This window comes from Balaenoptera borealis (genome assembly GCF_965194805.1).
Source record: "Balaenoptera borealis genome assembly, chromosome: 15".
Classification (NCBI taxonomy): domain Eukaryota; kingdom Metazoa; phylum Chordata; class Mammalia; order Artiodactyla; family Balaenopteridae; genus Balaenoptera; species Balaenoptera borealis.
Genome location: NC_138871.1, coordinates 76771378 through 76794561, shown reverse-complemented (window position 1 = coordinate 76794561; position 23184 = coordinate 76771378). Strand labels below are relative to the sequence as shown.

General features: G+C 39.2%; 1 protein-coding gene and 2 pseudogenes across 13 annotated transcripts in view; 1 reads left to right on the top strand and 2 right to left on the bottom strand.

Annotated features, from left to right (window-relative positions):
• Positions 1 to 1430: 1430 nt before the first annotated feature.
• Positions 1431 to 2050, bottom strand: LOC309612605 (peptidyl-prolyl cis-trans isomerase A pseudogene; annotated as a pseudogene). Its single transcript has one exon. The product of its transcript is annotated as a peptidyl-prolyl cis-trans isomerase A pseudogene (transcript).
• Positions 2034 to 21836, top strand: LOC309612090 (protein CEBPZOS pseudogene; annotated as a pseudogene). Its single transcript has 2 exons — positions 2034 to 2081; positions 14022 to 21836. The product of its transcript is annotated as a protein CEBPZOS pseudogene (transcript).
• Positions 19116 to 23184, bottom strand: part of PUM2 (pumilio RNA binding family member 2) — a 92423-nt gene continuing 88354 nt past the window's right edge. For all 11 annotated transcript variants that reach the window (XM_082358493.1, XM_082358492.1, XM_082358494.1 and 8 more), the window contains one exon: positions 19116 to 22082. In XM_082358493.1, coding sequence (XP_082214619.1) covers positions 21951 to 22082 — 132 coding nt within the window. In that variant the 3' untranslated portion in view covers positions 19116 to 21950. The remainder of the gene's footprint in view (positions 22083 to 23184) is intronic.

The window sequence follows — 23184 nt, the reverse complement described above, 5'->3', positions numbered from 1 at the left end:
GTTACGAAGATCCTGTGACCACTGCATGGAGGACTGGCTGAAGGGGAGACTTCTGGATGGGACACAGGGAAAGGCAGCAGAGGGAGAGGGGACACGCCTGCCTAGAGAGGGTGGCATTGAAGATGGAGGGGAGGGCAGGATGGAAAACTACGGAGGAGGTAGAATGTGATGGAGCTCGGAGATGGATGGCGGGGAGGAAGTGTGGGATTCTGAAAATCAGCAGTGGCATCTTTCCACCTGGTTTATGTAAATAGCGCGCGTCAGCGTGTGAAGTGGCCGCCAGGGCTGGGGCAGCGCCAGCACTGAAGTCAGGCAGCGAAGCCCCCTGTGGCTCGTGACGCAGTTCTGGGCTACCTTGGGAGCCCCCTTTGCTGGGACAGGAAGCTCTCCGCAGGCAGCTGTGCCAATACCAGCCGTGCCTGCCCAGGTGCAGCCAGGCAGATTATTCCTGAGCCATTCCTGGGGGGGACCGCTTGCTCCTGGCCCACGCCAGCCCATCCCCACTCGGCCATCATCAGTGACCTGGTGTCTGCGAAGCCGCCTGGCTCTCTGACTCAGTCCCGGGTTGGGAAGGGGCACTGATACCGCCCCGTGGAGGGCCAGGGAGCAGGGGAGCTGAAGGCCAAGTCCATCCCACCCTCCCCCTCCCTCCCAGCTAACGATTTCCTCTGACAAATTCTTAGCACTCCTTTAGCTGTGTGACCTTGAGCAAGTAATTTAACCTCTCTGTGCTTTAATTTGCTCCTCTGTGCATTGGGGAAATGCTAGCATCGACCTTGGAGAGTTGGGAGGATTAAATGAGGTAAGCACTGTGAGGGGGCAGGCAGGGTGCCTAGCACACACACAAGGGCTCCCTGCACGTTGGTGATGCTGAAGATGTGACAGTGGGACTGGGAGAAACAGATAGACTGGAGTTTGAACTTCAGCTTTACAGCCTGAGCCCTATGTGACCTGCAGCAAGTTCCTTAAGTATTCTGAACTCCAGCTGTTGTGAAGTTGAATGAGAAAATGCACATACGACCGTTAGCACCTTACCCGGTTCCAGGCCAGGTAAATAGAAATAATTTTTAGAGAAGTTAAGCATTCTAAAGCCCCCCAGGGGAGACCCCGAGGTGGGCTCTGAAGAGATTCCTGAACTCACAGCAGTTGGGCTGTAGAAGACATGGTGTTATGTGGGTGCAGGTACCTGTGTGTACACACGTGTGCACATCTGCACACACACGTGAGCCTCACGTCCAGCCCCAGGATACATACGCAGATTCACTCCACAGATAGTGACTTCGAATTCCATCTGTCGACTGAAAAAAAATGCACAACCTAAGAGTTGTGAGTTATGTGTTTTTTTAATTTCATAACCATAAACTTAACTTGGCAATTCAGCTAAACATGGAGGGGAATAAGGAAAATATGGAACCCAAAGAAGTGCAATGAGAGCACAAAGATTATAGTATATTTTGAGCAGATGGGAATGAAGGGGTGCTCTCCTGAGCTACAGAAGGAATGATCTGGTGGTTAAGATAAAACACAAGTCAAATTCGTTATTAGATTTGTCCACAGTCAGCAATGTGATCTTCTTGCTGGTCTTGCCATTCCTGGACCCAAAGCGCTCCATGGCTTCCACAATATCCATGCCCTCTTTCACCTTGCCAAAGACCACATGGTTGCCATCCAACCACTTAGTCTTGGCAGTGCAGATGAAAAACTGGGAACCGTTTGTGTTGGGGCCAGCATTTGCCATGGACAAGATGCCAGGACCCGTATGCTTCAGGAGGAAATTCTCATCATCAAATTTCTCCCCATAGATGGACTTGCCACCAGTGCCATTATGACGTGTGAAGTCACCACCCTGGCACATAAATCCCGGAATTATTCCGTGAAAGCAGGAACCTTTATAACCAAAGCCTTTCTCCCCAGTGCTCAGAGCACGAAAGTTTTCTGCTGTCTTTGGAACTTTGTCTGCAAACAGCTCGAAGGAGACGCAGCCCAAGGGCTGGCCGTCGACGACGATGTCAAAAAACACGGTAGGGTTGACCATGGTTGGGCAGCGAGGGAGGTTCCGGGGTGGCGGCGTCTGCAAAGCCGTGAGTTATGTTTTATTCGGCAGACTTACTGAGGACTTAAGCCCAGGATACACCTTTCAGATAGCTCTGAGAGACAGTTCCAAGGGGGTAAGGGAGGAGACAGGATATATAAGAGTTCCTGCTGAAGAAAACAAAAAAACAAACATGTTGTTGGACTTCAAAAGACTACTGCCAATCATAAAAAACCAGACATCTCAAGTTAATGCTTTTAGTGCTTTTCCATGTATGAGAAGATGCAAGAGTCTGGGCTCATTGAAATTGTTCCTTTGATATGCATCTTAACTACCTAGGGTTAGTATCCTGTTTTTCTGAATTCCCTTCAGGGTACACCATGGGGAGGGTGGGGGAGTGGCTCCCGTGGCTGATGGCTTGGTGGCCGTAACATCCTTTGTTTACTGAAATGGCAGGTGACATTCTCTGTCCACACTTTACAGAGACTGTATTAGGCAGAGGTTGCAAACTGATAGCTTCTAGGGCTGCATTTGGCCTGTAAAAGTGTTTTGCCCTCACAATGTTTTACTTTTTGGCGGGGGAGAGGTGGCACGTCACACGGCTTTCAGGATCTTAGTTCCCTGATCAGGGATTGAACCTGGGCCCCTGCAGTGAAAGCGCCGAGTCCTAACCACTGGACCGCCAGGGAATTCCCACCCTCACAGTATTTTAAAAGAGATTTCCATAAGTGATTACACATAAGAATCCAGATTTCTGCTTTCCTAGAAGAATGAGAAGAGCTAGTAACAACGGACCCACATCCCTTCATGGCAAAGACCAAGGACCAGCTGAAGCCTCGAGTCGTGAGGTGTGTGCATTTCCAACTCATCCACCAGCTGCGGGGCCTTGCGGGGGTCTGAGTTCCAGACTCTGGCATCAGATTGGATTTGAACTCTGGCCCTGCCTCCCTGGACAAATCATACAACCTCTCTAAGCCTCAGTTTCTTCATCTGTAGAATGGGTATAATAATTGTACCTTCGTCATGCATTGTGATGAGGGTGAAATGAGATACTATATGTAAAGCACTTAGCACCTGGCCCTTAGGAAGCATGCTATGCTTTCCACCTATTGCTGTTATTATTGCTTCTGGTACCAGCCCATGATTTTGGGATCAAAGCTGATCTCTATGAAGACTGGGAGGAAACTTCCTTAATTTGGATAGCTTGTTTTCCCTGGTCTCACCCCTGCCGGTTGATAATCCCTGGGGACCGCACTGTAGGAACCAGAACTCTCTCCCCAGACCTGATGTTTCCACATGTGTACGTGTTGACCACCCGATACCGTCCCCCCACGTTGCCCAGACTTTTTAGGCCTAATCAGGAAAAACACTTATTGTTGACGCAGAACCCCTGTGAGTTCTCATGGGGTACCATATTTGTTTATCTCCCTATCCTCCTTTTGGAATCCCGTGGTATGGAATGTTGGTGAAGCTGAAAAGAAATTCCTTTAAGTGAATATCAGGACTAAGCTGTGGGGTCAGTGGAGGAGAAGATGATGCTTGCTCTCTGAGACAGATGGACATGCAGGCAGACAGACACTTATTCAGGATACTCGGCCCAATAGGAGCCAGGCAGTGAGGCCAGGCGAGTTCAGAGGAGGCCCCTGAGATGGTGGGAGCTTCTAATGACAAGTAGGCCTTGTCTCTGCAGAGCAGAAAGGGAAGGGCCCTCCAGGCAGAGGACACAGAGTGAGCAAAGTGGGAGGGGCTGGAAAGCGCCTTGTTTTACTGGAAACCAGATCACTGGGCTTATGCTGGGAAGGTGCAGTGGGCTGGGGTCGTGGAAGGCTGTGAACGCCAATGCTGGGTGGTGGTCCTGCACCCGCAGGTGGTGGAGAGCCCTCTGATGAGAAGGCAATTTCCCCACACTTCTCCTGGCCTGAGGGGGAGCGTCTGGGCCACCCTCCAGTCCTCCAGACGAGCCCGCTTTGGGGAGGAGACAGGCTAGGAGTGAGAGCCTGAACTTCCTGCCAAAGGGTCTCTTAATTTACCCATCTTGTTGATCCATTCAATCGTTCAGTTATTCATTCATCAAACCCTTCCTTAGAAAATGGGCTTTATTGTTATTTTTAAAGTTTGCTGATATATTTGAGGTGGATTAACCAAGATGGCAGAGTAGAAGGACGTGCTCTCACTCCCTCTTGCGAGAGCACCAGAATCACAACTGTCTGCTGGACAATCATTGACAGGAAGACCCTGGACTTCACCAAGAAGGATACCCCACGTCCAAGGGCAGAGGAGAAGCCACAGTGAGACGGTAGGAGGGGCGCAATCAGAGTAAAATCTAATCCCATAACTGCTGGGTGGGTGACTCACAGACTGGCGAACACTTATACCACAGAAGTCCCCTCACTGGAGTGAAGGTTCTGAGCCCCACGTCAGGCTTCCCAACCTGGGGGTCCGGCAACGGGAGGAGGAATTCTTAGAGAATCAGACTTTGAAGCCTAGTGGGAATTGATTGCAGGACTTCGACAGGACTGGGGGAAACAGAGACCCTACTCTTGGAGGGCACACACAAAGTAGTGTGCGCATCGGGACCCAGGGGAAGGAGCAGTGACCCTGGGGGAGACTGAACCAGACCTACCTGCTGGTGTTGGGGGGTCTCCTGCAGAGGCGGGGGGTGGCTCTGTTTCACTGTGGGGACAAGGACTCTGGCAGCGGAGGTTCTGGGAAGTGCTCCTTGGCGTGAGCCCTCCCAGAGTCTGCCATTAACCCCACCAAAGAGCCCAGGTAGGCTCCAGTGTTGGGTTGCCTCAGGCAAAACAACCAACAGGGAGGGAACCCAGCCCCACCCATCAACAGTCAAGTGGATTAAAGTTTTACTGAGCTCTGACCGCCACAGCAACAGTCAGCTCTACCCAACACCAGAGCCTCCCATCAAGCCTCTTAGATAGCCTCAACCACCAGAGGGCAGACAGCAGAAGCAAGAAAAACTACAATCCTGCAGCCTGTGGACCAAAAACCACAGTTACAGAAAGATAGACAAGATGAAAAGGCAGAGGGCTATGTACCAGATGAAGGAACAAGAAAAAACCCCAGAAAAACAACTAAATGAAGTGGAGATAGGCAACCTTCCAGAAAAAGAATTCAGAATAATGATAGTGAAGATGATCCAGGACCTCGGAATAAGAATGGAGGCAAAGATTGAGAAGATGCAAGAAATGATTAACAAAGACCTAGAAGAATTAAAGAACAAACAAACAGAGATGACCAATACAATAACTGAAATGAAAACTACACTAGAAGGAATCAATAGCAGAATAACTGAGGCAGAAGAACGGATAAGTGACCTGGAAGACAGAATGGTGGAATTCACTGCTGCAGAACAGACTAAAGAAAAAAGAATGAAAAGAAATGAAGACAGCTTAAGAGACCTCTGGGACAACATTAAACGCAACAACATTCGCATTATAGGGGTCCCAGAAGGTGAAGAGAGAGAGAAAGGACCAGAGAAAATAATTGAAGAGATTATAGTCGAAAACTTCCCTAACATGGGAAAGGAAATAGCCACCCAAGTCCAGGAAGCGCAGAGAGTCCCATACAGGATAAACCCAAGGAGAAACACGCTGAGACACATAGTAATCAAAGTGGCAAAAATTAAAGACAAAGAAAAATTATTGAAAGCAGCAAGGGAAAAACGACAAATAACATACAAGGGAACTCCCATAAGGTTAACAGCTGATTTCTCAGCAGAAACTCTGCAAGCCAGAAGGGAGTGGCATGATATACTTAAAGTGATGAAAGGGAAGAACCTACAACCAAGATTACTCTACCCGGCAAGGATCTCATTTAGATTTGATGGAGAAATCAAAAGTTTTGCAGACAAGCAAAAGCTAAGAGAATTCAGCACCACCAAACCAGCTCTACAACAAATGCTAAAGGAACTTCTCTAAGTGGGAAACACAAGAGAAGAAAAGGACCTACAAAAACAAACCCAAAACAATTAAGAAAATGGTCATAGGAACATACATATCGATAATTACCTTAAACGTGAATGGATTAAATGCCCCAAACAAAAGACATAGACTGGCTGAATGGATACAAAAACAAGACCCATATATATGCTGTCTACAAGAGACCCACTTTAGACCTAGGGACACATACAGACTGAAAGTGAGGGGATGGAAAAAGATATTCCATGCAAATAGAAATCAAAAGAAAGCTGGAGTAGCTATACTCATATCAGATAAAATAGACTTTAAAATAAAGAATGTTACAAGAGACAAGGAAGGACACTACATAATGATCAAGGGATCAATCCAAGAAGAAGATATAACAATTATAAATATATATGCACCCAACATAGGAGCACCTCAATACATAAGGCAACTGCTAACAGCTATAAAAGAGGAAATTGACAGTAACACAATCATAGTGGGGGACTTTAACACCTCACTTACACCAATGGACAGATCATCCAAAATGAAAATAAATAAGGAAACAGAAGCTTTAAATGACACAATAGACCAGATAGATTTAATTGATATATATAGGACATTCCATCCAAAAACAGCAGATTACACGTTCTTCTCAAGTGCACACGGAACATTCTCCAGGATAGATCACATCTTGGGTCACAAATCAAGCCTCAGTAAATTTAAGAAAATTGAAATCATATCAAGCATCTTTTCTGACCACAACGCTATGAGATTAGAAATGAATTACAGGGAAAAAAATGTAAAAAAGACAAACACATGGAGGCTAAACAATACGTTACTAAATAACCAAGAGATCACTGAAGAAATCAAAGAGGAAATAAAAAAATACCTAGAGACAAATGACAATGAAAACACGATGACCCAAAACCTATGGGATGCAGCGAAAGCAGTTCTAAGAGGGAAGTTTATAGCTATACAAGCCTACCTAAAGAAACAAGAAAAATCTCAAGTAAACAATCTAACCTTACACCTAAAGAAACTAGAGAAAGAAGAACAAACAAAACCCAAAGTTAGCAGAAGGAAAGAAATCATAAAGATCAGAGCAGAAATAAATGAAATAGAAACAAAGAAAACAATAGCAAAGATCAATAAAACTAAAAGTTGGTTCTTTGAGAAGATAAACAAAATTGATAAGCCATTAGCCAGACTCATCAAGAAAAAGAGGGAGAGGACTCAAATCAATAAAATCAGAAATGAAAAAGGAGAAGTTACAACAGACACCGCAGAAATACAAAGCATCCTAAGAGACTACTACAAGCAACTTTATGCCAATAAAATGGACAACCTGGAAGAAATGGACAAATTCTTAGAAAGGTATAACCTTCCAAGACTGAATCAGGAAGAAACAGAAAATATGAACAGACCAATCACAAGTAATGAAATTGAAACTGTGATTAAAAATCTTCCAACAAACAAAAGTCCAGGACCAGATGGCTTCACAGGTGAATTCTATCAAACATTTAGAGAAGAGCTAACACCCATCCTTCTCAAACTCTTCCAAAAAATTGCAGAGGAAGGAACACTCCCAAACTCATTCTATGAGGCCACCATCACCCTGATACCAAAACCAGACAAAGACACTACAAAAAAAGAAAATTACAGACCAATATCACTGATGAATATAGATGCAAAAATCCTCAACAAAATACTAGCAAACAGAATCCAACAACACATTAAAAGGATCATACACCACGATCAAGTGGGATTTATCCCAGGGATGCAAGGATTCTTCAATATACGCAAATCAATCAATGTGATACACCATATTAACAAATTGAAGAATAAAAACCATATGATCATCTCAATAGATGCAGAAAAAGCTTTTGACAAAATTCAACACCCATTTCTGATAAAAACTCTCCAGAAAGTGGGCATAGAGGGAACCTACCTCAACATAATAAAGGCCATATATGACAAACCCACAGCAAACATCATTCTCAATGGTGAAAAACTGAAAGCATTTCCTCTAAGATCAGGAACGAGACAAGGATGTCCACTCTCACCACTATTATTCAACATAGTTCTGGAAGTCCTAGCCATGGCAATCAGAGAAGAAAAAGAAATAAAAGGAATACAAATTGGAAAAGAAGAAGTAAAACTGTCACTCTTTGCGGATGACATGATACTATACATAGAGAATCCTAAAACTGCCACCAGAAAACTGCTAGAGCTAATTAATGAATATGGTAAAGTTGCAGGATACAAAATTAATGCACAGAAATCTTTTGCATTCCTATACACTAATGATGAAAAATCTGAAAGAGAAATTAAGGAAACACTCCCATTTACCATTGCAACAAAAAGAATAAAATACCTAGGAATAAACCTACCTAGGGAGACAAAAGACCTGTATGCAGAAAACTATAAGACACTGATGAAAGAAATTAAAGATGATACCAACAGATGGAGAGATATACCATGTTCTTGGATTGGAAGAATCAACATTGTGAAAATGAGTATACTACCCAAAGCAATCTACAGATTCAATGCAATCCCTATCAAATTACTAATGGCACTTTTTACGGAGCTAGAACAAATCATCTTAAAATTTGTATGGAGACACAAAAGACCCCGAATAGCCAAAGCAGTCTTGAGGCAAAAAAATGGAGCTGGAGGAATCAGACTCCCTGACTTCAGACTATACTACAAAGCTACAGTAATCAAGACAATATGGTACTGGCACAAAAACAGAAACATAGATCAATGGAACAAGATAGAAAGCCCAGACATTAACCCACGCACCTATGGTCAACTAATCTATGACAAAGGAGGCAAAGATATACAATGGAGAAAAGACAGTCTCTTCAATAAGTGGTGCTGGGAAAACTGGACAGCTACATGTAAAAGAATGAAATTAGAATACTCCCTAACACCATACACAAAAATAAACTCAAAATGGATTAGAGACCTAAATATAAGACTGGACACTATAAAACTCTTAGAGGAAAACATAGGAAGAACACTCTTTGACATAAATCACAGCAAGATCTTTTTTGATCCACCTCCTAGAGTAATGGAAATAAAAACAAAAATAAACAAGTGGGACCTAATGAAACTTCAAAGCTTTTGCACGGCAAAGGAAACCATAAACAAGACGAAAAGACAACCCTCAGAATGGGAGAAAATATTTGCAAATGAATCAACGGACAAAGGATTAATCTCCAAAATATATAAACAGCTCCTTCAGCTCAATATCAAAGAAACAAACACCCCAATCCAAAAATGGGCAGAAGACCTAAATAGACATTTCTCCAAAAAAGACATACAGACGGCCACGAAGCACATGAAAAGATGCTCAACATCACTAATTATTAGAGAAATGCAAATCAAAACTACAATGAGGTATCACCTCACTCCTGTTAGAATGGGCATCATCAGAAAATCTACAAACAACAAATGCTGGAGAGGGTGTGGAGAAAAGGGGAACCTCTTGCATTGTTGGTGGGAATGTAAATTGATACAGCCACTATGGAGAACAATATGGAGGTTCCTTAAAAAACTAAAAATAGAATTACCATATGACCTAGCAATCCCACTACTGGGCATATACCCAGAGAAAACCGTAATTCAAAAAGACACATGCACCCGAATGTTCATTGCAGCACTATTTACAATAGCCAGGTCATGGAAGCAACCTAAATGCTCATCAACAGACGAATGGATAAAGAAGTGTGGTACATATATACAATGGAATATTACTCAGCCATAAAAAGGAACGAAATTGAGTCATTTGTTGAGACGTGGATGGATCTAGGGACTGTCATACAGAGTGAAGTAAGTCAGAAAGAGAAAAACAAATATCGTATATTAATGCATGTGTGCGGAACCTAGAAAAATGGTACAGATGAGCCGGTTTGCAGGGCAGAAGTTGAGACACAGATGTAGAGAACGGACATATGGACACCAAGGGGGGAAAACTGCGGTGAGGTGGGGATGGTGGTGTGCTGAATTGGGCGATTGGGATTGACATGTATACACTGATGTGTATAAAACTGATGCCTAATAAGAACCTGCACTATAAAAAAACAAACAAAACAACTAATACTAAACTTTCATTGGGTTATTTGTATGGAAATATGTTAATATAAATGTTTCAGACATTACATGAAATTTCTAAAAATCTTATATTTGTATTTGTATGGAAATATGTATGGAAATATGTTAATATAAATGTTTCAGACATTACATGAAATTTCTAAAAATCTTATATTTGTATTTGTATGGAAATATGTATGGAAATATGTTAATATAAATGTTTCAGACATTACATGAAATTTCTAAAAATCTTATATGTTCTGGTATAATGTTATAAGTAATAATCCTAGTTATTACTTTAAAATGTATATCTCAGAAATAACTAATTTTCTTGTCAACTGCATTATTATGAACTTTCGTCAAATAAAAAAAAATATATATATATATATATTTATTTATTTATTTGGCTGTGCCGGGTCTCAGTTGCGGCATGAAGGATCTTTAGTTGCGGCATGTGGAATCTAGTTCCCAGACCAGAGATCAAACCCAGGCCCCCTGCACTGGGAGCACAGTCTTAACCACTGGACCACCAGGGACGTCCCTCTAATGCTTTTCTTAATGCATTGTCTAGGGCCCCCCGCTTTATGCTGAATAGCGGTGGCGATTGTGGACATCCTTATTTGCTTCTGTCTTTAATGGGATTACTTCTAATGTTTCAACATTAAGCTTGCTGTTTGCTTTATTTATTTATTTATTTATAATACAAACACCAAGCCATTTTATTTTATTTTTTAAATTAATTAATTAATTTTTGGCTGCATTGGGTCTTCACTGCCGCATGCGGGCTTTCTCTAGTTGCAGCAAGTGGGGGCTACTCTTCATTGCGGTGCTCAGGCTTCTCATTGCGGTGGCTTCTCTTGTTGCAGAGCACGGGCTCTAGGCACACGGGCTTCAGTAGTTGTGGCACACGGGCTCAGTAGTTGTGGCACATAGGCTTAGTTGCTCCAGGCACTTGGGATCTTCCTGGACCAGGGCTCGAACCTGTGTCCCCTGCATTGGCAGACGGATTCTTAACCACTGCATCACCAGGGAAGTCCCACTATTTACTTTAAATTTTTGATAGATACTACTTTTTAGGTTAAGGAAGTTTCTCAACATTGTTAGCTTGTTATGAGTTTTTATCAGCAATGAGTATTGAGCTAGCCACCTGAAACTAACACAACATTGTAAATCAACTATACTTCAATAAAAACTTAAAAAAAAGAAATGGGTATTGAAATTTATCAGTTACTTTTCTTACTGTTTGATATGATTTGTTTTCCCTTATGTATTAATGTACTAAATTACATTAATAAAATTTCTAATGTTCAACTATCCTGAATTCCTGTGATAAAATTCTGCTTGGTCATGAAATATGACTCTGCTGGATGTGATTGGTTTACATATTACTTAAGAGTTTTGTATCTATACACATAAATGAAAATAGCCCACGGTTATTGTTTGTGTGCGTACTATCATTCTGTGTTGTTTTCCAGGTTATCATAGTTTTGTAGAATAAGCTGGGAAACTTTCATTATTCTCCATGCTCTGTAAGTTTATATAAAGTAGGAATTACATGCTCCTTGAAGATTTACAGTAGGTTCACTGCCCAGACAGTCTGGGCTTGTGCCTTTATTTTAAGGGTATATCTTTATACCTTCTTTTTTCTTTCTTTCTTTCCTTCCTTCTTAAACATTTTCAAGTGTACAGCTCAGTAGTGTTAAGTATACTCACATTGTTGTGCAACAGATCTCTAGAACTTTTTCATCTTGCAAAACTAAAATTCTATATTCATTTAACAGCGACTCTCCATTTCCCCCTCACCCCTCCAGTTCCTGGCAACCACTATTCTGTTTCTATGAATTTAACTATTTAAAATTCCTCATTTAAGTGGAATCATACAGTATGACTTTTTGTGACTAGCTACTTCACTTAGCATAATGTCCTCAAGGTTTATTCATGTTGTAGCATGTGTCAAAATTTCCTTCTTTTTTAAGGCTGAATAATATTCCATTGTATGTATATACCACATTTTTTTATCCATTCATCCATCAATGGACACTTGGGTTGTTTCTGCCTTTTGGCTATTGTCAATAATGCTGCTATAAACATGGGTGTGCAAGTATCTCTTTGAGATCCTACTTTCTTTTGGATATATACCCAGAAGTGGGATTGCTGGATCATATGGTAATTCTATTTTTAATTTTTTGAGGAACCGCCATACTGTTTTCCATAGCAGTTGCACCATTTTACATTCCCACCAGCAGTGCACAGGGCTCCAGTTTCTGTACATCTTCACTAACACTTGCTATTTTCTGTTTGATAATAGCCATTCTAATGGGCAAGGGGTAATATCTTATTGTGGTTTTGATTTGCAGTTACCTAATGGTTAGTGATGTTGAGTATTTTTTCATATGCTTGTTGGCCATTTGTATATCATCTTTGGAGAAATGTTTCTTCATATCCTTCACCCATTTTTTAATAGGGTTGTGTTTTTTCTTCTTGAGTTGTAGTTCTTTATATATTTATATGTATATATATATTTTTTAAGATTTTTTTGATGTGGACCATTTTTAGAGTCTTTATTGAATTTGTTACAACATTGCTTGTTTTATGTTTTGGTTTTTTGGCCAAGAGGCAGGTGGGATCTTAGCTCCCCGACCAGGGATGGAACCCACACTCCCTGCATTGGAAGGCAAAGTCTTAACCACTGGACCACCATGGAAGTCCCATGTAATTTGGATATTAACCCCTTATCAGATACATGGCTTGCAAATATTTTCTCCCATCCTGTAGGTTGCTTTTTCACTCTGCTGATTGCTCCCTTTGATGCAGGCATTTTAAAATTTGATACAGTCCCATTTATCTACTTTTGCTTTTGTTGCATGTACTTTTGGCATTACATGCAAGGAATCATTGCCAAATCCAATGTCATGAAGCTTTTCCCATATGTTTTCTTCTAGGAGTTGTATAGTTTTAGGTCTTGCATTTAGGTCTTTAATCCATGTTGAGTTAATTTTTGTACATGCTGTAAGGTAAGGTCCAACTTCCTTATTTAGCATGAGGATATCCTGTTTTCCCAACACCATTTGTTGAAAAGACTGTTCTTTCCTCTATTGAACGTTCTTGGCACTCGTGTTGAAGATAATTTGACCATATATGTGAGGGTTTATTTCTGCACTCTCTCTTCTATTCTGTTGGCTTATATGTTTGTCTTTATGCTAGTCCCACACTGTTTCTGTTTGTCTTGTTTTGATTTTTTAAGATAAAATTGACACATAACATGTTAGTTTCAGGTGTACAACATAATGATATGGTATTTGTATGTATTGCAAAATGATCACCATAAGTCTAGTTAACATCCAAACACTGTTTTTTGATTGCTGTAGCTTTATAAAAAGTTTTGAAATCAGGACATGTGAGACCTTCCTTCAACTTTGTTCTTTTGACTACCTTCTTAATTTCTTTTATGACTATTGGTCTGTTCAAGTTTTCTACTCTTCTTGAATCAATTCTTTTTTTTTATTGAAGTATAGTTGATTTACAATATTGTGTTAGCAAAGTGATTCAGATATATATATGTATATATATATACACACACATATACACATATATGTATATATATATTTCAGATTCTTTTCCATTATAGGTTCTTACAAGATACTGTTTCCTGTGCTATACAGTAAATCCTTATTGCTTATCTATTTTACGCATAGTACTTTGTATCTGTTAATCCCATATTCCTGATTTATCCCTCCCCCGTTCCCTTTCCCCTTTGGTAACCATAAGTTTGTTTCCTATGTCTGTGAGTCCGTTTCTGTTTTGTATCTCAATTCATTTGCATTATTTTTTAGATTCTACATATAAGTGGTATCATATATTTGTCTTTCTCTTGAATCAATTCTTGAACTTTATATTGTCCTAGAGAATTATCCATTTCATGTGATTTTTAATTTACAGGTAGACTTTTAATATAAATGGTCTCCTATAATTAAAAAAATAGATGCGCAGCCTGGCGAGTACGCGCCTCAGATTTCAGGCAAACAATGAGCAAGAAATTCCCTTTCATCTTAGAAGTTTATTACAAATCCATTGAACACTCTGGAATGTATGGAATCAGAGAGCAAGATCAAGAAAAATGGCTGAACAGCAAAAATTAGGATTTGACCATCGATCAAAGTTTGCCCTATTTCATAGTATCAGGCAAGATTAAAATTCCAAAGTTGACATGGATGGATTTTAGACTAAGTGTAAACTCTAATTAAGTCAGAGGTTTTGTTCTTTGGACTGTGAAGAAATTGATGGAAGGTTTGTTTATTATGTGATAAATGTTGTTTTGCTTACTACTCAAAATAAACCTGTTCTTTAAAAAAAACTCCCCAGTAATTCTAAACATATAAACCTTTCAAAATAGATAAGATAGTAAAGTATCTATTTTTAATATTTATTACATTTTTTCTTTTCCATTATAGTTTATTACAAGATATTGAATATAGTACCCTGTGCTATACAGTAGGGACCTTGTTTATCCAATTTATCCCCCTTTCCTTTGCCCTTTGGTACCACAAGTTTTTCTTCTATGCCTGTGAGTCTGTTTCTGTTTTGTAAATAAGTTCATTAATGTTTATTACATTTTAACTCAAACTATCTAAAACTATATTAACTAAAAATATTGCTTTTATCCATTTTCACTTTACCTGAAACAATACTTAAAACTCTACATCAATGTCTCTACTAGAGCCACTTTGGAATAAAATTCGTCATAAAATAAAAAAAAAAAATAATAATAATGTTATATCTGATTACTGTTTGCATCTTCTATTTTTCATAATTCAAATTTGCCAAAAGCATGCCTAATTCATTATTGTTTTTAACTGACTCTGTTCTTTTATGTGGGGTTTATTAATTCCTTCTACTTTTTTTTTTGGTAACTATTTTATTTTATTAAATTATTAAATTATCTTCAGATATTTTTTGCTAAGCATTTTCTCTGAATAGGCTTTGGCTCGAATCCCCCAGGTTTTGTATAGCACTCTCACTGTAATTAATTTTGAAGTTAGCCCAAATAGTTTATTCCAGATTAGGTTAGGTCTTTTACCTAGGAGTTATTAAGAATGAACAGTATTTTAAAGATTCCTAAGATATATTTCTCGTAATAGATATATTTCTAAGATATACTTTCAGCCTCCTTTTTAAATTCTATTCAGTGAATCCTACTGCATTCCATTCAATGAATGTGCCCTGTATGATTTCAGAACTGAGTTTCAAAGAAGTAGGGGCAGGGAGGGCTCCCAAACATCCCTCCTCTCCTCTGGGTGATGCACATGCTTTCCTCCTAACCTTTGGTGTAAGATGGGCCCACCAGATGTTGAGACTCCCTGACTTTTCAAGGCTCCTTCTCATGAAAGGCCTGGGTGAGACTGAGGCGAGAGATGGGAGTTGGCAGTTGTAATGGGAATTCTTTAGCTCTGTAACTCGCAGAGCTAACTTCACCCTCCCTCCAGTTTCTCCCTACTTCTGATGCTTTGCCCATCATGTAGGTGGGTCCTTTCCAGCACTGCACTTGTCACTCCCTGCTCAAGAACTTATGACGATTTCCTATTGTTAACCACAGCATTGCTTCAAGGACCTCATTCTTTGAGGTGCTCATCAAATACAACTGTAAGAAAACATAGTAGCTGATGCCACAGCCTCAACCCCAACCTCCCAGGTCCTCCTACTCATCCTAGTGTAAGTCTATTCACCTCTCCTTCCCTTTCCCAGCCCAAGGCACTGCATCCAGTGCTGTGCTTTTCACCAGTATTTATCTTTGAAATCTTGATTTCTGTCTAGATTTAAAGCTATTGAGGTAGAAACTAATTTTTTCTCAGGCTTACTCTCTTTCCAAACAATAAATGGGACATAATATTTTGTCAGCATGATCTTACTTGATCATGGAATAGATTAGTGGTGTATTCTTCTCCACTGTTTACCATTCTTTCCATAAGCCCTGTCTGGCCATGACCTAGGTTCTGGATACACAGTAAAGACCTGGTCCTGAACTTGAAAGGAATCTCCTACTCAACTGCACGGGCACCAGCACTGCTCCTAAAATGTCTGCTGAGGTGGGAAAATCATAATCTTCTCAAGCAGCCCTTGACTTGCCTAGGAAGTCAGACGGCCATGTCCATGAGGAGTTATCGGGCAGACTCTGAAGGCTGAATTCTGTGATTGGTATCAGGAGTTGGGTGAGACCCTCTGGGTTTCTGATTTCTAAACACCTACTTTGAGGAGACTTCAGCTTGTCTTAACATTGTTGTGCAGGCAGATGCCAGAGGGATTGATTTAGAAGGCCAACAGGCATTATTTGTCTCAATTAAATGCTTTCCTTGTTATAATAAGCCAAATTGGCAGAAATTACTGAGGAGTGTTACTGTGGCTTCAAGTCACATCAGTTGGATGGACCCATACAGAACGCTTTTCCTCACTTGGCTATCACTAGAGCTCACCTCTCAAAGCAAGCAGATACCCATAAATGATCCAAAGCGACTCTTCAATCTTACACTCAGCAAAGCATCAATACAGGGCTTCCCTGGTGGTGCAGTGGTTGAGAATCTGCCTGCCAATGCAGGGGACACGGGTTCGAGCCCTGGTCCAGGAAGATCCCACATGCCGCGGAGCAACTAAGCCCGTGCACAACTACTGAGCCTGCACTCTAGAGCCCGTGAGCCACAACTACTGAGCCTGCGCTCTAGAGCCTTCGAGCCACAGCTACTGAAGCCCGCGCACCTAGAGCCCGTGCTCCGCAACAAGAGAAGCCACCGCAGTGAGAGGCCTGTGCACGGCAATGAAGAGCAGCCCCCGCTTGCCGCAACTAGAGAAAGCCCGCATGCAGCAACAGACACAACACAGCCAAAAATAAATAAGTAAAATAAATAAATTTAAAAAAAAATCAACATATTGGCAGACCACTCTTTTTACTGAAGCATAATCCCAGAACCAAGGGCTCCCAAACTACTCAGTGAAAATGATGTAAGGGATGGGTGTGAGGAATGGCAGAGACCAAAAACCTCAGTGGCTTCTGAGCCTCTAATATGCTTTCCTAGGTGTGTGTGTGTGTGTCTGTGAGAGAGAGGGAGAGAGATCTTTCCCACCACATTGCCTTTGATTTCCTCGCGTTGCCTCCATCCTGGCAGCCATACACATCAGGGCAAAGCTACTGTTACCTGTATTAGTACCAAGAAAAAAAAGACTAACTGTACCAAGAAAAAGAATTAAAATGCTGTAAAGTTCCTTACTCCTATCTTCAGTAGTTTTCCTACTTAGTGATTTATCTGCAGCTTGAATCGAGAGCTCATTTGCAGAAACATGAGCTCCAAGCCACATGTTTTGAGGCTGTATGTAGGCAAATTAAAAACAAAAAACCCCTTTTCAGTTAACTGTAACAGGAGGCACTGAGTACTCACTGCCCCCGCATGTCACACATATTTTCATTTAATCCTCACAATTTTAGGAGGCGGGTATTTCTTCCCTTGCCTACACATGAGGAAATTAAGGCTTAAAAGATGAAAGTGCTTGCCTAACAATGTAAAACTAGAGGAACCTGGGCAGTCTAGTTCCAGAATCCAAACTGAACCATTACATGCTAATGCCCAGGAAAATTTGAATCTTAAGGTAGCCAATTTCTTTCTTAAACTATCAAATAGAATACAGAGCTATTTCATTTAAGTTCCTGGTGAATATTTAGAAAAAAAAGTTGTATGACTGGAACATAGCAACAAGAAATTACCTACAGGATGGGGAGGTAATAAAGTTCAACAAATATTCAACCTAATTTTGAGCTTCCCACAGGATCCATCCTGTAGTTGTAAGGTTTTTAGCATCAAAAGTACTCTCAGATCTGAGGTTCTCTGGGAAGTCAGGATATTATTCCTACTTTACAGATAGGTAACTTAAAGGCCTAAAGGGTTACCATACAGACCACACGCCTCAGGGCCCAACCTAGGCCTGACCCACTCCTTTTCCCTCCGCAGTGCCTTCCAGAGGCCCACTGCAGCCTCTTCCAAGTGGGCACTATTCCTTCTCACCTCTGTCTAGAGATGAATTTACTAAATGTCTGTAGCATCCAAATCCCATCAGATATGTTAATCCAGTCCTTTCAAGTTAGATGGGTAAGGCAGACAGTGAATGCTGCTCTGTAGGGCTTTCTCCGCCTTCCCCTACTCGCCCACCCCCTTCTGAGAAACCACTGTCATTAGGGCAGATATTATAGAACACTACCCAGGTCACTTTAGGAAGCTACTCTTCTGAAGTTGATAAGCTAGGGTGGGAGGACATGACATTTATTTCCTTTTTAGGATCTTTAATTTCATCACTACAAGTGGCGCAAGTAAACAACTCCAGAGGGGCTTTCAGTTTGGAATAGAACCAAACCAGGATAAAATTAAAATGGAGGATAAACAATGTGTGTGATGAAAACTCCTTTTCCCATTTAGTTTTATAAGATCACCATTTTGGATTCTACTGAATTATCTGTATAGATTAAAAAAAAATTAGCTATAGAAGGGAAAGGAAAATGGAAACAGTATTAGCAGCGGTTGAGAATTAGGTTCTAGGTATCTTTTTATATATATTCTCAATTCTTAAAACCATGGATTTAAAAATAGTTCCATCTCATAGTAAAGATGAAGGCACTGAGGCTGAGATAACAGACCTAAGTTCACAAGGTTTGTAAATAGTGAGGTTAAATCCATGCCTGAACCCAAACTGTACTTAATCTCCTGAAGTGCATGTGGAAAGGAAACAAACACGTGTGGGTGAAGATATGTGATTTAATTTGATCCTCAAAAACCATCATTTTATCAGTATCATTTTATCAGTAAGGAAACAGGCTTAAAGTTTCATCATATGAGGTGTGTAATCACGCTATGTAATTAGATTATGAATATTAAAAGACAGAATTAATACCATCAGTGTAATCAGTGGCCCTAGACTAGCATCCATGTGATAAAGATATTTTTGTTTTCCTTAAATCAGAGTAAACCTGAATGGTCAATGGAACTGTAATTGAGGTACAGAGGGGTATTTTATCTAGAGAAAAACACAAGACCAGGTTTATTTCATACAATGTTATTCACACATTTTTCATTTTCTAATTTATACATAATATACAAAGAAGTGAAGATAACATTATTTCATATGAACCAATAAGAGCCAGGACTTAAGACAAACTGGTCCAGAAACAATCCATATCAAGACACCCAAGAGTAAAGCCTAAGTGGCTCTGCCCAATTAAGTTTATTCTGAAATGTCATTTTCAGATTATACCAAAAATCCATGCCAATTTATTAAAAGGTGGAATTAGAGAGGTGGGCACCAAAAATAGCAGATCGCAAAATTTCTAGAAAACAAAATAAACCCTAAAATACTGGGAAGATTGGTTGTCAACACTGGGATACATGGGAACATCAGGAACCCAAGACAATTGCTCAGTTTCCCAGTGTGCCATTCTCTAGGACTTTCTAAATTTGCAGAAATAATTTGCCTGTGTGAACAGAAGATAAGGGTAAAGGAAAACCAGGAATTCAACTGTGCAAATCCAGGAAAGTCACCACCAATCTGCAACAAGGACAACTTTGATCCTGAAACCATGAGCTGATACTGGGAACAAAAGTTCAACACAGGTCCAAGACATTCTGAGGCTGGCAAAACAAAGTGGGGAAGAGTGGCAGAGAGCAGTTTTGTATGGAGGGAAAAAAGCTCTGTTACTGTGACTGGGACATGCTGATGAACTAGTGTGACTATGAGAAGGGACCGTGACAGTGACAAGTGGTTAAATTTTATGGCCTCAACACGGAATGTTGGGTTAGAAAACTAGAATAACTCAACATCAAACATGAAAAAGTATGCCTGGCACCCCAAACTTTATGCCGTTATTCTTAGGTTCATGATATGAACAGCTATGTGAAAAAACCTTTATATTCAATATTGTGCTCAGAAGGTAGCTTTTCTTCTGCAGACTTCTAATAAAAAAATCCCTCACGTGTTCATTTGAAAGAGATAGCATGGTTCATTAGTTTTTAGCACTAAACATAAGTGGGTCAACATAAAAGTTTTATACAAAATACTGACTTCAACAAAATACAAAGCACTTTCTTTATCTTTCAGAAACTGAATATACAAAGCAAGTTTTTTTTTCCAAAATATTTTCATAGGCAAAGGATTAAAAACGATTTTAATTATACACATATGGTCACAATTTTGCCTTAAAAAGATTGTTGGGAAATGTACATAAGGCCGCTTGTAAATGTACATCATGTTACTGTTATGTCTTATGTCCAGAGAAAAAATGTTATCATACAGATTTGCTATTACTTGGGAGTAGGCTATTCAAAAATACAGTACTCTTCTGTACAAAGAAAAAAAGTCACATCACATTTAATAAGATGGAAAAAGCATTGGCCTCCATGGTAACCAAATATCTCAGTCCAATACTTTCTATTATGCACAATACCCTGACTTCTTGAAAGTGATCCAAATCCTAGCATGTCCATATTAACAGAGTCAACAACTATGTTATAAAACAAAATGTTTTTCACAATAATAAAAAGAAAGCTGGTTCATACTTCTGAAACCATATAAAGATAAAAAATTTTTAAAAAATCACTCTTGATTTGGAGAAATAAATTTACATTATACAACACTATATGCCAGGTCAGAGGGCAGGGACATAAATGTACACTAAAATGCAAATGTTTCCCAAAGAGATAAAACAAATTCCATTTACAGCATTAAGGTTTACAAATGTACACCTGTACAACCAAAGAAAACATCATTACTAAATTAGCAAGGCTTTTTATAATAAACATTGAAACATGATTTGCTTTCAAAGTGTAAACTTACATCTATTACTACACACACACAATGCATATATTTATAGGAAGCAAAAAAAGCTATCTGAATATGTAATCATGCTTAAATGTTGAGCTATCAAATTCACTTTTCAGTGGCCCCTTTTCACCTCTATCTGGTTCCTACTTTCTGAATCTACTATGAAAAAGCAAAATAAATCTCAACACTTTTTCAACATGTCCTTGTAATTCTATAAGCAAAACAATATACAAATCTCCACTCTTTCTCATCGCAAACCAAACTGAAAAGTTAAAATGGAACTTAACTTTTCGTTTAGCGTACTTAACTGGAAGTGTCACCATGATTTTGTTTTTTCTACCTCTTACAACAATTACATATGTAAGTATATACAATACTTCTGTACATTGCCAGAGACATTTTGGGGGGCAGTATTTGTATTAAAACCACATCTACTGTAAATAATGTAAGTTCTTTTCATTTCAAATCACTTAATTCTTGTCTTACTTGCCGAGATTTTATTTGCATGATAGTTTGTGAATTACCAAAATACAACTTAACTTTCTTTTAAAAATATTAATAATATTTATGCAGTTGATTGTTAATCTGTTATAAAAGGCTTCACACAAAGGACAAAAAAACCCCATAAGGACTATTTCTATGTACATTTCTATAAACCTGTTGTGCTATGGGGTCCGTAGACCTACCAGACTGCAAGCCAGTTTATTAAAAGAATACTGTACTTTTTCCTTTAAAAACTATTTTTGTGACTTTACAAGGTAAAAATTTACAAAATATGTGACAGCATTTTTTGATACAGTTACATCATATACAGGCATTCTGTGCTTTGCCAGCAATCCAATCTGATAGGTCTCCACTCAGGGCTGAATATAATTTATAATTCACCACCCCCCACCCCCAAATATACACAAGAACCTTAAAAAATTTACAAATGGATGAATAAAGTCAATAAATAGTTTCACTTTAAAAAAAATTTGAAGATTCATAGTTGAGTTGTGTTTTGATAATTCACAAAAGAAACGTTCCTCTCACACGGTTACATCATCTTCTCTTTTCCTTTACAGCATTCCATTTGGTGGTCCTCCAATAGGCCCTAGATCTGGGCTATTTTTCAAATAATATTTTTCCAACTTGGCCAGTATATGCTTCCCATATGTGTATTTGCGCAAAGTAGTAATGTGAGGTCGAATCTGAAAAATAAATGATCTGCTTAGGAAATCTAAGTTATTTTAGTTTCTGATTCCTTAAAAAAGCGCCCCCAAATTTGGGTGATTTGGAAGAATAATTGAAATTTTAAAATTCAAATCCAAAGAAAGTTGTTTGCAAAAGCAGTTCTGTTCCACTCAATCTCTCCCAACTTCTACTCTCAAAATTGTTCAATGAATAAACAAACCACTATTCCTATAAACTATTACACATGCAAACAAAACAGTAGAGGGGCTCCAAACATAGCAGAGAAGTATCACTAATGAGCTATTATGTTCTTGTAAGGTTTACGAGGGCAAAGTTCTATAACTCTAAGCAACTGGACAAAAATTCAATACAAAATGGAGCAAAAGACACAAACAAGCAATCAGACGTGTGATAGCTAATACATTTAACACGTTTAATATCTCCTTAACTGTTTTAAAACTGGAAATGAGAAGAATCATATCATTATCTTTCCATCCAGACTGGCAAAGATTTTATAAATAATAACTGGTATTGATGAGATAACAGTAAAACAGGCACTTTTCTCAAATACTAGATAGATGTGCAAACTTCTACAAGATTTCTGGAGAGCTACTTGGCAGAAATCTATTAAAATGTAACATGTTCACATACTCTGTGCCAGCAATTCCACATCTAGGGATTTACCTTACAAAAACACTTAATTATGCAAAGATGTTTATATAAACACTGCTAAGAACAGTTATTAAATAATCAAAATGCCCTAAATATGATATTGATTAAATAATGCAGTTGTTAAAAATAAGACTGAAAAAAATGTTATAGTTATATATTCTTAAGCAGAAATACTAAATTTTTAAAAACACAGAAAATCAAGAGGGCAGTGTTCTTTTTAACAGTAAGTTTTCCTGTGGAAATTAATGATTTCTTAAAGAATCATTTGATTCTAGCAGGACAGAGAGAGAAAACAGCTTAATTGATTAAAAAAAAATTAAACCGATATAAATTTTCTCTTTAAGAAAATTTACTAGGTTGGTAAGAAAATTTAATCAGATTTTAAAATCAATGTTCAGCCAATGTATTATGGCAAATCAAATATACCTAAATAAGATGGTGAAGGGA